Source organism: Nansenia antarctica (genome assembly GCF_963989245.1).
Source record: "Nansenia antarctica genome assembly, chromosome: 1".
In the NCBI taxonomy this organism is placed as follows: domain Eukaryota; kingdom Metazoa; phylum Chordata; class Actinopteri; order Argentiniformes; family Microstomatidae; genus Nansenia; species Nansenia antarctica.
This window is the reverse complement of record NC_137674.1, coordinates 4,010,342-4,029,497: the sequence shown is the minus strand read 5'-3', so window position 1 is coordinate 4,029,497 and position 19,156 is coordinate 4,010,342. Positions and strand designations below refer to the sequence as shown.

General features: G+C 42.2%; 2 protein-coding genes across 2 annotated transcripts; both read right to left on the bottom strand.

Moving 5' to 3' along the window:
• Nucleotides 1-613: 613 nt before the first annotated feature.
• LOC308174987 (androgen-dependent TFPI-regulating protein) lies at nucleotides 614-3,895 on the bottom strand (the record flags this gene model as incomplete). The annotated part of the gene is made up of 6 exons (XM_080550100.1): nucleotides 614-699; nucleotides 960-1,111; nucleotides 2,581-2,696; nucleotides 3,086-3,187; nucleotides 3,277-3,402; nucleotides 3,743-3,895. 6 exons carry the CDS (start codon nucleotides 3,893-3,895, stop codon nucleotides 614-616), a joined length of 735 nt encoding a protein of 244 aa, XP_080406226.1.
• A 3,963-nt stretch (nucleotides 3,896-7,858) lies between these two features.
• Nucleotides 7,859-13,993, bottom strand: LOC308174977 (protein FAM83H-like; the record flags this gene model as incomplete). Its single annotated transcript, XM_080550089.1, has 6 exons — nucleotides 7,859-7,867; nucleotides 7,999-8,298; nucleotides 10,048-12,094; nucleotides 12,401-12,525; nucleotides 13,062-13,226; nucleotides 13,526-13,993. 6 exons carry the CDS (start codon nucleotides 13,991-13,993, stop codon nucleotides 7,859-7,861), a joined length of 3,114 nt encoding a protein of 1,037 aa, XP_080406215.1.
• Nucleotides 13,994-19,156: the final 5,163 nt, after the last annotated feature.

Here is a 19,156-nt window from a genome sequence, read left to right as displayed (position 1 = left end):
AATTTGAATTTGTATTGTTTAACTTGAATAACTGAATTGAAAAACTCAATCAAGTTAAACAATACAAATTCAAATTATGTGATTCAAAGTAAAAAAAAAATATTCAACGTAATTTTTTTAATTCAAATTGAGCAATTCAAATTCAAAGTCAGTAATTCAGATTCAGATTCTAGTGGCACAGATCTCTATCCATACACATGTGCAAGTCTCAAATCTTAACCTTCAAGTCTCAAGCAAGTCCCAAGTTTAATCAGGTTCAGCCAGGCAACAACATTTTGGACTTACATACAATATTAGGACTTACACAATAATAACCTGATTGACCTGGGTTCAGTTTCCTAAGCTTCACAGCTAATACTTAATTTCTCCTGATAATCGACCCACAAAGCTGTGAGAGAGTAACAATTGTAAAATCAATGCATGCCTAGGTTTTCAAAAGACAAAAGTAATACTTTAGCTAAGCTTTCGAGAAACCTGTTCCATTTCTCCTACTAATAGTCATATTTGTATTACATGTGTACAGTCATAATGCAGAAAAATACTTTGGCTGAGTATCATATCACTGTTTTTCCACAATTCAGAAACTTGTCAGATATGGTTTGATGTCACTACCTTATGTGACTAACTTATGGTACTTCTTCCAGGAGATGGAATCTCTTCTTAACATGAACAACACAAAAACAACAAACAGCAGGTCCACTGGGTATCAAAGAGGAAAAATAGTTGAGTTTCACTTCCTTTTAGTGATCATCTTGTTTTTACCTGAGAGAGAGAGAGGGAGAGAGAGAGAGAGAGAGAGAGAGAGAGAGAGAGAGAGAGAGAGAGAGAGAGAGAGAGAGAGAGAGAGAGAGAGAGAGAGAGAGAGAGAGAGAGAGAGAGAGAGGGAGGGAGGAATATTACACATTTGCATGATATGTATGCATCTGGCTGCACTGGTCTGACCTACTGAAGCCACTCACCCCAGATGCAGTTGTTTAGGGTTCGTCCCAGCAGGTAGATGAGTGTTACAACAGACATGTTGAGGAGGAAGAACACAACCAGACCTGGGGTGCTAAAGAGCCCAAGCACAGGATACACCCATATACCAGCAAACAGGTAGATCCATAGCACCCTACAGAACAAGTTTGAGGAGAGGATGAAGTATATGTACGTTAGACAAAAGTATACAGCATGCAACAACATCATGATCAATTGGTTGCTAAATTTGTCCAATTGGAAGAATGGTTTATTGTTATTGGTAATATGAATAAGACCTGGAGTATTCCATCAACGTCGCTAAAGGAAAATCCAGCCTTGTCAAAGAAGCCTGGATTTTCTTTTAGCTATGTTGATGGAATACCCACCCCCCCCTGGTGTAAGGATGTACTTAACGTAATAACATGTTAGTGTTAGACACCAGTGGTGTGCCGTCAGGGCCAGCAAGGCCTTCTCTGCTGGCCTAAACATCATCAGAATATACATTTTATTTTAATATATTTTTTCCACAAATATGTATTAATGATTCCCCATAGTCTATTCTCTTCATTTCATAGCTTTCCTCTTGGTTGCGCTGCTTCCAGTCTCCGATTGAGATTTGGAGGGCTGGCCTTTATGTTAGAGCTTTTATCCAATCAAAATGTGTTGCTAGGGGGCTCCAAAATCTGCCCGCCTGCACAATACACGGTGCCGCGAATACGACCTGTAACTTAACGTTGAACGAGAAACCTGTGGCGTACCTAGTGGAAACCTACGTAGATTTCGAGTTGGCGAGCAAAAGCAACAACGGCGCCTGCTGTAAGGCTCAATGATGTCAGCACCCAGCATGTCTTTTGATTGGATACGCACTATTGATACACACTATTGATATTCACTATTGAGATGCGTAACTATGCCGGTAGATGTGAAACTTTTGAACACCTTTGGGGTGCGCAGGGAAACGGAGCTCCACAACGAAAGCTTTCGTTGACTGATCGATAATACTGATCGATTGTGTCCTGTTTTTGGGTAAACAATAACTTTCATTTAGGGGACACAATGAAAGCGCCGAGTCCACAAACAGAGGAAACTACGTTGAGCTTCTTTCGTTTCTTGCTGAAAACAACCCAGATTTACATTACCACCTGTCCACAAACAAAGTGTTTACTGGGACGTCAGGCAAAATACAAAACGACCTGATTTTTGCTATTGCTGAAGTGATGGGAGAAGAGATCAAAATGGAGATTAAAAAGGCACCCTTTGTCGCTATTATGGTGGACGAGATGACAGACGTGGGTAATGTAGCGATCTTAAAGATGTTAGTTTAACACTCTTCATTGTAAATGCGGATTTATTGATTAAAAATGCTTCGGAAATATTAATATAACTCTGTTGTACTTGTCTGACTGTTAAGGTGTTAATGTTAAGGTGATGCAACGCCCGGTTATACTGTGTTTCTGTCTAGTTTCTAGAGCCATGGCGTCATAACAATGGTATTAAGAGGTAGAATAATTCAGGTAGGAATGTGTTGGACATCACTGAAGGCCTAGGTGTGAAATGCACCGCTCGCCACTGTTAGACACACATAAATCACTTTTATCTGACTGACAAAATGACCTTACGTACCAGCTCAAGTAAGACACGCCTACGACTCCTAATGTAGCCAGGCCGTCTTTGGTCTTTGGGTAGATGTGGGGCTGAAGCAGGATCTCCCCAAGTAAGATAGGCAGGACAAAGGAGTGCTACAAAGAACACTTTAGATGTAAGTATGCATTGCAGTGACATCTTCCATTATGCTGTTGTCTGTCTGTATAGAATAATAATGACAGAACACATAATAATCACATTCGTATGTGCTTTATGCAACTCCTATGACTATTGTTGTCATTTAATTTTAATTTAATTTAATTTTGCCATTTAGCAGACGCTTTTAATCCAAAGCGATTTACAATTAGGAATTACAGGGACATTCCCCCTGGAGTAACTGAGGGCTAAGTGCCTTACTCAAGGGCACACTAGTAGTGGTGTGGTTTCAGGTGGGATTTGAACTCACAACCTTCCGATCACAAGTCCAACTCACTATCCACTAGAGTAGACCACCACTACCCCAACTACCCAATAGTGTACTGACCATAGCATGGTTCATCCAGGGAGGAAAGAAAGCATCTAGTGAGGCTGGGTAGACGAGCTGCCTGTCATAGGCAAAGATCACCCAAAACAGCAGCACCACATACTGATCAAATGGAGAAAAGATTGATTGTAAGAGAAAGCTTCTATTTTATGATGAGAGTAATAAACGTTCACAATGTATTGCTGTCTCACCGTGCCTACAGGAAAGGCGAGGACAGAGAAAATGAGGTCTTTACACCTGTCAAGACCCTTTGCTGATTTTTTTCCAGGCTGAAGGTCATTCACAGTAGCTAGTCCAAAGAACACCATCTGCAATATCTGAAGTATGCAAACACAGAGTATTGTTTACCCTCATTTACCCCAAATTTCGTTGTTTGGTACCTGTACTATAGCAATGACAATAAAGACCATTCATTTGATTTTTGCTACCTTTGTCATCAATAATCAAATGACCTCTTATGAACTTCATAATTGGACATTTGGAAGTTTGTGACTAAGTAAACAGGTTGAATCTGAATGATGGCTTTATACTGCTATGTATTCTTTTTCAAATCAAATCACAATCCAATGAAAGAGTGTCCGCAAACATGTATAGATGAATACACCAATTAGCAAACTTCAAACCCTAATAATTAAAAAAAAAATCTAAAACTTTCACCAGATTCAAGAAAGTAAGGAATTTCCAGGGTCCACCATAAACAACGATCTCAGATGGTAGCTCCTTTTCATCCTTAGCAGCGAGCGATTGAATGACAAATGCATACCAGCTGAAAGCTGTGATATGGTAAACTATTCTCAGCGCTGCAATCATGGTGAACTGAAGAAAATGTGGACAATGAAGTTCTGCCAAGGAAAGGTCCTTGTTTAAGAGATTAGAGTGACCCAGCATGGGCTTATCAACCAGTTGGGTTACAAAAGCACCCAGACAAGGGCCCACTGTTTCTGGTAACATATAGGATTTGCTCTTTCACAACCAATCAACTTGCATGTGATTGTAAATTAATCTCTCTCTCTCTCTCTCTCTCTCTCACACACACACACACACACACACACACACACACTCTCACACACACATCAAAGCAATATTGTATTTAACCTTTATTTAAATGTTTCCCACACATACAACATTTTAAAGCACAATCAGGAAAAACAATCACATATTTCAACAAACAGGTCCTCAATATGACGCTTAGTGGCTTACGACACTCATGTGCATACCATATAATCACAAGGTCCCTGTGGATGAGTCAATAGACAGCACTGACAAAGCCCAGATATATGTGTCTTCGCCAGATAGGCCTATTTCAGCAAGGTCAAGGGGGAATTCTGTGAAGGCTTACTGGGCCTGACCCCACTCCATGGCCACACTAGAGGAGAGGACATTTATGAAGCCATCATCAGAATCAGAATTGTTTTTATTGCCACGTATATTTGCATATACAGGAAATTGACTTGGTGTGGTTGGTGCATAAGACATGAAGATACAAACAACAGTATAATAAAAAGAACAGCAACAACGTAATAAACAACACTATATAAGCTAAACAGTTGAAAAGACAACGGCAGAAAGGGGCAATAGGACAATAAGTAAAACTAATATAGATTACATTGTCAGTTGTGTGTGTGTGTGTGTGTGTGTGTGTGTGACAGGAGGGGGGTGGGTGGGGGGGGGGGGGAGTCCCAGAGTCAATGAGGGGCAGGGGGCTTGTTTGTGAGGCCCACTGCCATGGGGAAGAAACTGTTCCTGGGAGAGGAACCCTCCGTCCAAAATGTTCCTGGTAGAGGAACCCTCCGTCCAAACTGTCTTTAACTGAAACAATGCCACTGAATGTAGGGGCGCTTATAGTAAGTAGTGTAGTTGCTTTCCAGCTGGTTGACACCAGGGCTCTGAGGAGGGCAAGGAAGATCATGGCCGACCCCTTCCACCCCGGCCACGGCCTCCTCACCCTGCTTCCCTCTGGAAGAAGGTTGCGGCTGCCAAAGGCCCGCCACAGGCTCAGTTTCTTCCCCTCAGCCGCCAGGCTGCTAAATGACTCTGGCTTCCCCCTCCCCCCCGCCTCCAAGCCTGCCCAGGACTGAACATGCACTGGACCTGAAATAACTCTGCACTGCACTTTATATACAGCACTATCCATGCACTGTCTGTCCTGTGTTGTCCTGTTTTTGCCTGTTTTTGCATTTGTATTTGTACTTGTTTTGTTAATGTAGCCTATATGTGAAAAAAGCATAAATGCACCTTCTGTAAATGCCAAAACAAATTCCTATATGTGTCAAGCATAATGGCAATAAACGTTATCTGAATCTGAATCTGAATCTGAAAAGGTTTCAGCCAAACTTTCGCGTTGAAAGAATAAACCCTCAGAACTAAATAGATACAGAAATAAATAGAAAGTTGAAACCCCTCTACTTCAGCACAGTCTACCTTTTCCCCTGTGTAGACTCACGTGAAACCATGCTCTTAATAACCTGACAAATACCTGACATAGTTTATGGATTATGTTATGTCATGTTAGCAATGGCTAACAACAAAACAAGGCATGACGTCATCAAACAGCAGTACGCCCTGCATTTGTGGACCGTTGTCCTTGTACAAGCAGGAAGTTAGTAATACAATTCTGTAAACAAATGTAAAGAGATCCACAGACGGTAATGTGATCCACACATGCAGATAGTTCTAACTCAATGCAATGTTTTAATGTTAAAATAACTTTGAATAGATTTTATTCACATATCATGTTTGTTTAAATGTTTTCGAGCATTTACTCACAAATAATTTACCATTTAATCATATGTATTTTATGAATGAAAATCAAGAGGCGTTTGTGGAAAGTGAATTAAAGTACAAATCAAGAGCAAAAATCATTGTCTTGGGAAATATGAGAAACATTAACACAGTCTGTTTACAAACTCTGACCTGACCCTGCCTGCCTGCCTGCCCTACCAGTCCCGCCTGCCCTCCTGCCCTACCTGCCTGCCCGCCTGCCCTACCAGTCCCGCTACCTACCTACCTACCTACCTGCCCTACCTGCCCTCCTGCCTGCCTGACCTACCTACCTGCCCTACCTGCCCCCCTGCCTGCCTGCCCTACCAGTCCTCCTAACTACTCCCCTGCCTGACTGCCCTACCGGCCTGACCCCCGCCTGCCTGCCGACTACGTCTCCTGCCTGACCCCCCCGCTTGCCTAACGACCATCCTATCTGTCTAACCCTAACCCTTTAAATAAAGACACCCCGGGGGGGTTCTTTACTTTGAACTGTCTCTGGTCTGTGTCTGCGCTTGGGTTTCTATCGGATCCGTAACAGCTACAGTCAGGTGCCCCTACAGACTTTGCTGATTGATATATATGAATCCTGTCACCTAATCTTCGTGGGAGGTTTGTCCTTGCTTCCATCATGAAACATACAGTAGCTCTTTCTAAAAAACTATACTTTTTTCATTTTAACACTTTATTTGGTTAAGAACATACTGTACAGAACATCTAGTCAGCATAATAGACAAGAAATATAAGAGAGACAGACTATACACAGTAGCTGACTTTGTTTCAGCGGCTCAAGTCAGTATATACTGTACTGTAAGTCAGTGGGTGCCAAGCACCGCTAGTACTTTCAATAAGGCAGTTATTGTTGGAGTTAGTAAGGACGGCTTATGCAAGCCATAGAAACTAGGCTGCAGAGCACAACTCGTGACATGCTAAATGATGAAATTCAATGCCATTTGACCTGTCACATAACAATCCATGGAAATAGTACTGCACCATTGGAGCCATAAAACTAGTTCATCCAGTTACGAATCTAAAACTTAATCTTTTACAGTTCGATATACATTGAGTCAGTCATGGCCTGGTATGTAGTATGCCCGTGTCGGCATGGGTTTGAATCCAGCCCATGCCCGGCTGACATGTCCTCTCCTCCTTACTTTTCTGTCTCTTTCTACTGTCTCTATCCAATGAAGAAAAACATAAGAGTGGGACTGCCTAAAAATAAAAATAAAAAGCATCAAATACATCAGCACATAGGTAGTGGATTGGACAAACAATAACAACAACAACAACATTTTTTAGACATTAGGAATGAAGGAATTAACAATCCATGCAAATATTAAACCAACAAACTATTTTTAACTGAAACAGAGGAGATATTTATTCAGTAAGTCGCTAAGCTATCAAACTTGTGCAGTGATTAAATATATAGATATCACAGTATGTTTATGTTTCTCCTTCATTATACGACCAAACTGGGGCATAATAATCCACAGAATTAAAATCACAATAGTACATTTTGTTGTGCAAAAATACATGATTAATCATACATATATGTCAATTAGAAGCTACTATCCTCAATTAGAATGGTGGTTTTCAGGCTATTGTAGCCTAGGTCATCAAATGTAATTCTCAGATCAAACCCTTCTCACATTCTCTTTAATGGTACTTGTCTGTGTACTAGGATGTGTAGAGGACGTAAAATGGCAGTTGGTACATTATACAGACCCTCGACCAGATCAGATTTAAGCAACCCACACAGCCTAACAATTATTAAATTGCACTTGACCCATACGGTCACTAATAAGACTACTTAAGGAAGATTAATGTATATAACAAAGATACAAAGTTGATGACACAACCGTTTTTAAATGTCTCTTGCATAATATGGTGTACATTTTGGAGCTGATCGGAGTGGTTTTCAATATATCCTCATCCCAACACTATTGCACAAAACACAAAATAATAAGCCTGGAATAACAGCGACTCAAACCTGGCCTTCGGTTAAGTCCATGGTTAAGGCGCCTATCAAATAAAAACAGAATTACAAAAGGAAGACATGAGCTGACATGAAGGAGGCAAACAATTTAAAAAAAAATGTGTATTACCATTTACCTATAAATAAGTAGTAATATAGTAATAGTAATATACTTTACCTCAAAGCGGCTGTAGACTTTCCTCTCCTTCCGCATCGTCTCCATCCTCTGAAGCAGCTTGTCCCGCTCCTGATTGGTTCTGGGCCGGCTTGTACTGTGTCGTCGAATTGGTGTCCTCCCTTCCCCCCTCACATCCCTGTCAGCCTCATCCTTTTTCGCGTCATCAGTAACAGCAGATTCCTTGGCGAGCTCTGTCCTATTATGACTGTTGGCTGAAATCTGCTCCAAAAGGATCTTTGTGTCATCCCTGAGGTTGCTGCTTGAGAGTACATTAGCGGTAGACTGGCTTACTTTTGCATGCTTTGCCGGGAGTAACATGGGATTGACTTGATCTGATGTGCTCTCCGGTGTCACAGTATTCTTATTCACCTTTGTCTCATCAGTAGTCTGTGATCCACAGCGGAGTAATTCTTCAGGAGTAGTTTCATTAACAGTTTTCATAGTCACAGCATCTCCTTTTTTCTTCTGATCTTTTGAGGCGAGAGAACTTCCAGATTCTTGTTCCTTGTTAAGCTCAATTGATTTACCCTCTTTACTATTTTCCACAAGAATGGATGACTCTGAGGCTGGGGAAGGATAAGGATAAGGACTAGATTCCATTGGGGTAGGCTCAAGTGAACCAGTTAGTATCGGTGTGAGATTGGGAGATGCACTTGATTCTGTTGGGTTGGGGTTAGGAAAGGAGCTGGATTCACTCAGGGTCTTATTAAGTGAGGAACTAGATTCAGTTGAGGGAGGGAAGGGGCTAGTTTCTGATGGACTAGTAGGAGAGGAGGGGCTAGTTTCTGTTGGACTAGTAGGACGGGAGGGGCTAGTTTCTGTTGGACTAGTAGGAGGGGAGGGGCTAGTTTCTGTTGGACTAGTAGGAGGGGAGGGGCTAGTTTCTGTTGGACTAGTAGGAGGGGAGGGGCTAGTTTCTGTTGGACTGTTAGGAGGGGAGGGGCTAGTTTCTGTTGGACTGGTTGGAGGGGAGGGGCTAGTTTCTGTTGGACTAGTAAGAGGGGAGGGGCTAGTTTCTGTTGGAATGGTAAGAGGGGAGGGGCTAGTTTCTGTTGGACTAGTAGGAGGGGAGGGGCTAGTTTCTGTTGGACTAGTAGGAGCGGAGGGGCTAGTTTCTGTTGGACTAGTAGGAGGGGAGGGGCTAGTTTCTGTTGGGATGGTAGGAGGGGAGGGGCTAGTTTCTGTTGGGATGGTAGGAGGGGAGGGGCTAGTTTCTGTTGGACTAGTAGGAGGGGAGGGGCTAGTTTCTGTTGGACTAGTAGGAGGGGAGGGGCTAGTTTCTGTTGGGATGGTAAGAGGGGAGGGGCTAGTTTCTGGAGGGGAGGGGCTAGTTTCTGTTGGGATGGTAGGAGGGGAGGGGCTAGTTTCTGTTGGGATGGTAGGAGGGGAGGGGCTAGTTTCTGGAGGGGAGGGGCTAGTTTCTGTTGGAATGGTAAGAGGGGAGGGGCTAGTTTCTGGAGGGGAGGGGCTAGTTTCTGGAGGGGAGGGGCTAGTTTCTGGAGGGGAGGGGCTAGTTTCTGGAGGGGAGGGGCTAGTTTCTGGAGGGGAGGGGCTAGTTTCTGGAGGGGAGGGGCTAGTTTCTGTTGGAATGGTAGGAGGGGAGGGGGGGCTCAGAGGTTGGATGTTGGATTCGAATGTTACAGGTTTAGAGGATGATAATTGCTCCTTTGAGGTGGGATTAGATGAACTGGAATCCTTTATGGTGGGAGTACGGGATGCGCTTAGCTCCTTTGAATGATCACTACTGATTTCTCTTGTGGTAGAATTAGTTGAGCAGGAACCCCTCTGTGTGGGACATGATAAGAAAGCTCCTGTCGGGCTCAGTGGATGAGATGGACTCAGTTCCTTTGTAGCAGTGTTTAATGATATTGATTCGTTTGGAGATGGAGTCAACTCGGTTGAGCTATATTTTGTTGAAGCAGGATTATTTGTGGTGGTCTTATGTGAACTGAATTCCTTTGAGGTAGCCGATAAATCAGAGTCCTTTGAGGTGACATTGGAGGTGGTGGGCTTTTTTGAGGGTTTAAGAAATTCACTTGACTCTCTTGCTCTAGACTCTCGTAGGTTATTCTTGTACGCAATCTTCTCAGCATCAGTTGAGTCTCCAGGAGGCCCCTCGTCCTCAATCTCCGGTGGAACTTGGGAGGTTTCTGGTGTTCCTAAGGAAGCCTCCTTTGACGTAGATGCCTTTATGATGGAGGTATCTTCCTGGTTATGTGGTACCTCTGTGACTGTGGCCTTAGTTTTCAAGTCAAATGAAGGCAGTGGAAAACCTGGTTTCATGGGAGCCTTTTCAGCACTGCTCTCAGACTCTGCAGTCTTAGCAGCTTTTCGTTTGGCAGCTAACTCCTTAAAGAACATGAACCTACTGTCTGGATCACTCATATCTACATAGGATGTATTGCTCAACAAAGGTTTGGGTTGATTTGGTACTGATTGTATAGTTTTGGTTTGCTCTACTTGAAAATTGTTAGATTGTTCCTTTCCTGTGGAAATCATCGCTTTATCCACTGGAGGATCTTCAGGCAATTCCGTACCACCTGCATCGTCACATTTGGAAGACTCTGTAGTCAAGTTATCAGCTGTGTCAGATGACTTTATATAGCTGCTCCAGTCAAACGGTTTTCTAGTAACGGATCTCTGTTTTCCCAGTATCTGAGAGACTATGGATAATTTGGACTGGTCGTCTTCCTCATTGGCAGTTTGCTCGTCAGGTTGGCCAGGGGTATTTTTCAATTCCTGTGAGATATTTTCTAGTTGTGAGCTAAAGATTAGCGAGGATCTTAACCTTGAGCTTCTCGGAATTGTAGGAATGTGTTTCCTACGGAATGACTCCTCCCTTGTAATACTGATCTCTTTGGGCTCTTTTACATAGAAGTCCTTTATTTTGTCACCTTCAGTGGTTGATGACGACGACTCTGAAGGAGTGTGTTCTGAGGGGTTGGGCTTGATGTAACATGGGTGTTGATCCTTCCTTGGCACTGGGATTCTGGGGAGCTCTATGGCACTAAGCCTGGAATTTGATGGCATTGGATCTAAGGACTTGACCTGCATATGGTTTAGAGGCTCTTCAAATGGGTCGTGTCCAATGGGAGGTGGCAGCTGCAAGTCCTCCTCTCCAGCATCATCAAAGGCACTGAGGTATGAACTGATCCTCCAGTCTCGCAGACCCTGCTTTACATCGGGGTCCTCCTGTGTCTTACAGACCACACTGGACCCCATAAGAAACTCTTGGTCAGGTGGGCCATAGTATGGCTGGCCAACACTCAAACTCCGTTTTGGACGAGACCGACCCAATTGACCCTCTCCTGGAGATATTAATTTGTCTGAGCCATGTTCCATTTCTACAGCATCGGTTGATGACAAGTAATGAAGTACTGGGTCATAGCTGTCTAGTTGCTCCATGTCTGGTGGGTACACGGGCTCAGAGTACTGATCCGTCGGAGGGTACCCTTGGCCCCTGAACTTTTCATAGCCACCATTATCCGGCTCTGTCTCGGTCCGCTGATAGTGATGCTGTTCCCTCTGTAACTGCCTCCCTTTGATACCTAAACCTTCAACGTTTTGCTTGGCTTGATGCTGCATGAACTGATAAGCAGAGGGTCTGCCACGAATGTCTTCTGCATAATTATGCCTTTTAAAGACAGCCATCCCTGTCACGTTGGAGGGCACCATAGGGTAACCCTGCTCCTTGAAACATGGATCCCTTCTTAATTGCTGAGTAGAGTATTTGTTGCCGTACGTCTCTACGTTGTCCTGTTCTAGAGACCTGTGGATGGCCTCATGCCTCCTGAGTGGCACCCTTTTCCGATCCATATCCACATTCTCCTCAAAAGACTGTCTGGTCCATTCCTCAGGGCAAGAGCTCTGGAGGGGCAAGAACTTCCTGGGATCCCTGAACGATGGTGTCCTATCAGTGCTGTATTGCCTGTCAGATAGACTGCTGAAGTCTGGCGTCGGAGCAAGGGCATTTTCAATTATCAAAGGTTGAGACTGGGCAAACAGGATCCGGAACTCCTCGTCAAAGGTACTCACAAGCTGTCCGAGGAATAGATGAGCTATACAACGGTGAATCTTCTCAAAAGACCACATGAAGCTGCAGACAGACATGTTTTAAAATGTTACTATAATGACAAACATGTTTTAACATTTCACTATAATGCAGTACAATGCATTAATTTGACCCTATACCTGTATAGTAATGCTGGAATTACCCCTGTAACAACAGTGTATTAACATATTGCAGAGTAATGTGGCAATTGCATGGAGTTGAGTGATTTGTGTTTGTGCTGTCAATCGATTAACATTTTTAATCAAGTTAATCACAATTATAGGCTGTGAAAAATGGCTTATAAGTACTTCTTGGAATGGCTTGTACCGCCTTTTTGGATTTAAGCCTCACCTATAGTTTCCACTCAGCACTGCCCTGCAGTCTGTCAACAAGAAGCGGTCCTTCATCTGACCCTTGAAGGACTTCCCAGAACGACAGTAATAGGTCAAGCCAGACACTGTTCTGACACGCATTGACTGCAAGATAATCATAATTCTGGATGTTAGCCTGTTCTCCAAAACAGAATTAGGAAAATATGGAAAATACAAAAGGGGAGTTCATTGAATTAAAACAAATCTCAAATATCACATTTCCATAACCTACAGATCTAAGGGAAAATTACTGAAATTCATTCCTCTGCAGACATATTATGCACAAAGTGTACCAAAGTTCCTGAAACTCCACACCTCAAACCGTATTCATCACATTTCTCTAGATGGCAGCAATGTACCAAAGAGTAGTGATAAAATAAATAAAATCCACATCTCAAACTGTCAGCCCATTTCTCTAGATGGCAGCAAAGCACCAAATTGTAATTATTACATCACACAAATCAGAATAAGAACTTTCAGAACATTAACTTCCAGAGGAAATGTGCACATGAAATAACATCAAAATGACACTAACCCTAACCCTTAAATAATAATAATATTAGTTATTAGTATTATAAAATATTAGTGTACATGAAAATTCAAGCCCAATACAATATAATTAATCAATAGGATATACTCACTTGAATGCTCTCCAGATTGACGCGGCAGTTGGAGACCATGTTGATGAAGTGATGTACATTTTGTTCATCAAGAAGGATATAGACCACAACATTTCGCATGGCAGCATCCAGGATATCAGCAAATATGTCAACATCTGTAAACATGTCCATGACCACAGCTATCAACTGCAGAGGAGGGACACAGAGTACACTCTCAGACACAATACATGATACTGTCTAACATCATGTTTATTACATCCCTTTCAGAAGTTACAAAGCCTTAATAGACGATTATTTGAGACGTTTAATACACACATAATGTGCAATACAAAGACTCTCACTGATAAAATAAATGGGCTGACATCAATCATCACAGAGTTAGAACTTGCATCCTTTGTTGTTACACCACATTGTCTAATAACAGAATAATTAGGAAACTGTGTGAGTACGGTAAAAGCTCCTAAGAGACAATGTGAGAGACTTACTTGTTGAGCGTTCTTAATGAGCCGGCGAGCCTGCTCCTTGATACTGGGCATATCAGGCTCTGGAGGGTTGACCAGCGTGGTGATCTCCGTGGGGCCGATGAAGCAATGCGGTTCGGGCCAGCCAAGGTCAAGGCCCGGTGCGTCCAGGTCAGAGTGGACGGGCCAGTATGTGTCTGAGGAGCAGACGTCATCATCCCCAGACCCCAGACACTGCTGCTGCTGCTGCACCTCAGGCTGAGTGCTCTGATGTGACAGTGGATCCTGTACTTTGTGTTTTATGTAGTCGATCTCCTGTCCGGATAGGAAATCCACCACATCTGCACTCTGGAGAAACTCATAGTAGCCCCCGGAGTCGTCCTCGACAAGTGCATCGATGGCCAGCCGGTACTCCTCACGGTAATGGTGAGGCAAGTAGTTGGGGTCCAGGGGGTTATCCCCGGCTGAAGAGCACTGTGAGCGGTGCGCCATACTGATATCTGAGGAGAGAGGGCATACAACAATCAGTCAAAAACACCATAAATGTCTCTTGTATGATAATAATAAAGTATCCAAGATGTGGCTATTATACAATGGGAGAATTTAACAGATCATGAGGAGAGATGGAAACTAAATAATATGTAGATTACACAGTAGCAGCAGACAGTATCAATCATTGTGAGTAGGCTACTTATTACAACTTATATTGCAACTATGTATGATATGTATTATACTTTAACTATGTATGAACATTTCATAACGTGTGCCCATGATGTGTCACCCATTGCCCAAAACCCCCAAAAGAGTCAGGCAAAGAGGAAAGGGTGTGGCTAGAACTTCTCTAAACAGTCATCTTGTCTAAACAGTCTAATCCACCATTAAAAATACATTTCTTTAAATATATTGCATATGAAACACACAGAAAATACACAAGAGCCCATAATTACATAGAAATGCAAAGTATAACACACTATTTCGATCAGACTAACAAATATCCAAGTGAGCTCGGCAAAATAAATACAAAAGTATAGCTATTTATTTTTGGTTGCATGATATCCGAATATGACCAATAAACGAAACGAAAACAATGAACAAATGAATAAAATGTCGAAAAACACAATTATCCAACAAGAAAATAAAAAAGTTCCAACCATCCATATGTTCCTAGAAAAGTTAGAGAACCGTACCTTACGTCAACTGTTAACCTTCTTAAAGTTTAATCCGGCCCGTTTTTAACATGTTTTTTGTTGTAGTAAATCGTTACTTCCAGACCTCTTTCTGAAAGTTGTCGGTATTCCTGGACAGACCCTCAAACCCAGAGTAACGTAGCCTTACTGCGTGGCTTTATTGCTACATAACCAAGGTTGCGTTCGTAAATACGCTATGGAAATCTGATTAGCACTCGTGGAACGTCTCTTGTCCAATCAAATTACTCGGTCGCTTTATGAGGTCGAACGCAGTGTGCTCTCCGGCTCTCTCGGAGCAATTTTACGAACGCCCCGCTAGGAAAAAAAAGCAGATTTTTTTTTATTTTCGTGCTTGAGTCATGTGGGGAGAATGCGGGACGGAGATAGGAGGACAACTAACTTCCATGAAAGGTTTGGACCCGCCTCAACACAACCGCAACTACAAATACCTCGAGTTCCTTTCCCTCAGCCCTCAAACAGCAAAACACCAGCAGTGTTTTTGGCATCCAACTCCAAGCCTAGTTTGGGCTGGTATGACGTCACTGTCCCCCCGTGTCTTTGCAGAGGTGAAACCTTGTGATAGATAGACTACTAGGCCTACTGAATAAACGTTTGGTCTCAACAATCATCTGCTTGGATATAACAGGGTAGGCCTATATACAGGAATCTTGAGGTTAATTTCAATACCTTTCTAAGACTTTTTAAAGACCTTGTCAATATTTTTCCAGACCTCACCGCCACTTGGAGCTGTAACCGTTTACATCAGTGACGTCACCTTTAACTTAACAGTTTTAGTTCGCAATAGACTAGACCACTATCATACAAAACACAGTCTCCGGTTCATCTTTGTTTTTTAAATAAAACTAATAAATTCACGAACTTTTACTAAAAGTTTTTAGGACTCAAACTCTTTGGACAGAGTCTAATTCAGAAAAATACCTACAAAATTCAAGACCTCATAAAATCGTGATAAGACTTTTAAAATACTTTTCAAGACACCGCGGATACCCTGTATAAATTAACCTTATTTTATTTGATGACCGTTTCCCCTAATTGTGGGCTTGCCAACTTTCCTTATATTAGTTACCAGATGTTGCCCTCTGTGTCTGGTGTTACTATGGTTACAGGCAAGCGTCCAGGAAGTGTCAAGACTGAAACAGTTAATCTGCTACTTCCAAGGAACATGAATGTGTCTTGCAACAACAGCTGTTCGCTGGAGTGAATGTATCTAATGTGGCTATCATTGTTTGAAACATTTACGACACACTGTTATAAGCTTGTCAGTTAAATGGCTAGTAACGTTTCAGCCTCACAGTCAATTATCCAACTGTCTTCTTGCTAAGCCTAGCTGTCTTTGTTTGACAAATACACATTTAAAAATAAATATGAGTTCTTCCCGCAACACTAAAAGCAAAGGAAGAACTGGAGCTAAGGCACCATTGGGGGTAACAGCACAATCTCCAAAGGCAGGTTAGTCCCTGCGTAGGAATTACATCCACCTGCCCTAACCAGTAGGCTACATTAAGTGTCCTGCCATTGGCATTGGATTTGTTAGAAACTACCCACTTGTGTGTGTGTGTGTGTGTGTGTGTGTGTGTGTGTGTGTGTGTGTGTGTGTGTGTGTGTGTTCGTAGCATGAGATCAGGAGTCGCTTGAGAAAAGCATGCCCGGCTTCAGACAGCTCTATCTCCTTCACATTGTAGGAATCCTCACATCTCTATATGTTTTGTGTACCTTAAAAACTGTTGTCACACAGCTTAGAAATTACCAGCTGTTGCTAAAGATGTTTGCATGTGTGTCTTGTGTGTCTCTGTGGACAGGTGCAGCATCCCCACAGCGCAGACAGAGCCCTGGTGTGGCCCAGGGTGTGGACAGGTGCAGCATCCCCACAGCGCAGACAGATCAGCACTGGTGTGGCCCAGGGTGGCAAAGGCCAACCTGCTGAGAAGGGAGGCAACACCCCTGCTGCCAAGACTGTCCAACCAACAAAGAAAAGTAGTTTCTTCTTTGTATTTTAACATTATGTCTAATAGCATAATATTGTTATAAACATAACTGTCATATGACACTGTCATAACATCTACATATCACTGAATATCAAGTAACAATAATGTCGTTTTGCATTCATTGGAAACAGCGAAATGTTGACTTTACAGTTAATGTCAGTAGCCAACGTAAAGCCAAAGCATTATGACATCTGTTAGGATAACTAATCTTCCATAAAAGGTACATTATATGCGCATTAACATAACAGTTACAGTTGACACAGTAAATTAGATGAGGCGTCTCAAAAAAATACATGAGGTGGCAACTTTGCAATAGCATGTGAAGTAAAGATATCATAACCAGTCATCGACTTAATTTGCAGACAAATCAATTAATCAACGACTCATACCCATCCACTAGTAGTGGACATTTTATGATAGTATTTCATTCAAATACATATTACCAAATGGGGCCTTTGCTCTCTGTCACTCACTCATCATCCTTTAATTTTTTAATTCATTATTATACAGGAAAAAGTTTAACATTGTAACATTACAGATGTACAGATCTACCACAGGGCCGTCCAGGCCCTGAACACAGCAAAGACCTAGGTTCTGGGCCCTGGACAGTCTGGACAGATTGATGGCAGCTGCTGGACTGAAAAAATCAGGTGTAGTGCTGAGGCACAAATATGTACATTTCAAGCCTGCAAACTGCGACACTTTAAATAAATGTGCAATAACACTATTGTGCAATATGACAACCCTAGTCGTCTATCTGTACAGTATAGTATAGTGGATTGTGTACATAGCCTTTATTTATGTAAACCAGCTCCTTCCCTTCTTGTGATTTTTTTTTAAAGTTTTTTTTTTTTCTTTCCTAACACCAGGGGAGCCACCCCTCCTAAATGTCGTTGTTTGGTACCTGTACTGTAGCAATGACAATAAAGACCATTCATTCATTCATTCCAGTTAGACTGGCCTGACTCAGTTCAAACTGGTTTGCAGCAGGTTCCTGTTCTGCAGCATACAGGACAGAAACACAGAAACAATACAGAAGGTACAATAGAGAACAATCACACAGGGAAGACAAAGGGAGAACAGTTAAACAGCTACACAGCATTAAAAGGAGAGGACAAAGGGGAGTGAGTAAGACAGTGTTGAGTTGGATTAGTGGTTGCAGGTGTATCCTTCTATCAGATGGTGTTTATACTGTAAGCCTGTTTGAAATGTGCAATAGAGTTTGTTTGTCTATTGTAATATGGGATGTCATTCCAGATGTTGGTGTATGTGTGAAAAAATTATCTCTGACCATAGTTGTTTCTGTAGGCTGGGACTGGGAGAAGTGTAATTGACCTAGTGATGCTTTCTTGTCTTGTATTTTGTCTTGGAAGTAGAGCTGTAAGTGTTGGACGGGAGTTATTGTTTTGTTTGAGATCTGAAAGAGAGATTTAATCTGTACAGTATAGTATAGTGGATAGTGTACATAGCCTTTATTTATGTAAACCAGCTCCTTTCCCTTCTTGTTTTTTTAGTTTTTTTTCTTTTCTTTCCTAGCACCAGGGGAGCCACCCCTCCCAAATTTCGTTGTTTGGTACCTGTACTATAGCAATGACAATAAAGACCATTCATTCATTCATTCATTCATTCATTCATTCATGAATAGATTGTTCGTGCAGTTTAGAAAAGTAAGGGATTGTGAAAGGGGGTGTGAAAGTGCAGTGCGGTGGTGAGTCCATGGGGGAAGGTTGCCATGAATCGTGTAGGCTCTATAATAGTCTTGCTATTGGTGCATGTATGATTTCCTTTTCCTCCAGTATGATATTGTTGAGAGAATGATTGCATGTAAATATGTGTCTGAGACAGTATGGGTGAGATATGGTCTAATCTTGTTATAAGCATACAACATAAACATCCTCACATAGTTTACCATCTTATCTAATCAGTCAATCAGGCTATCTTGTCAGATTTGTTTTACCTTTTTAGAAACATGTTTTCAACCACAATGTTTCAAACACACCCATTCCTCTGACATGTTCAGCTCTGCTTGTGAAGGCTCGGTCCTGCTCTCATACCTGCCATGATCAGTGAAATTACGTAACTGGCCTTTTGTGAGTTTGTATGAATGGATACATTGCTTAGCTCACATTACACAACTTTCGGTTACTCTTCGTAGCAATAGGTAAACCGGGAGGGAGAATGATGCAACTTTAGGCTTCAGGCTTGAAAACAATCCCTCATTGTTTCCTCTGGGCACCACCTAAGGAACACAGAGGGGCAGTAAGTCTCTCTAAGTGATAGTAGTTGGCTGACAACATACCAAGGAGCAGTAAGTCTCTCTAAACAATAATAGTTGGCTCACTACATACCATAGAGCAGGATTCACAGTTTACAATTGCTGCCTCTCCCCCTAGTTAACAGATGAACTATTATGCCAGTATGCTCTACCCAGTTGTATTGCTTTTGCGAATTAATTTAAAACT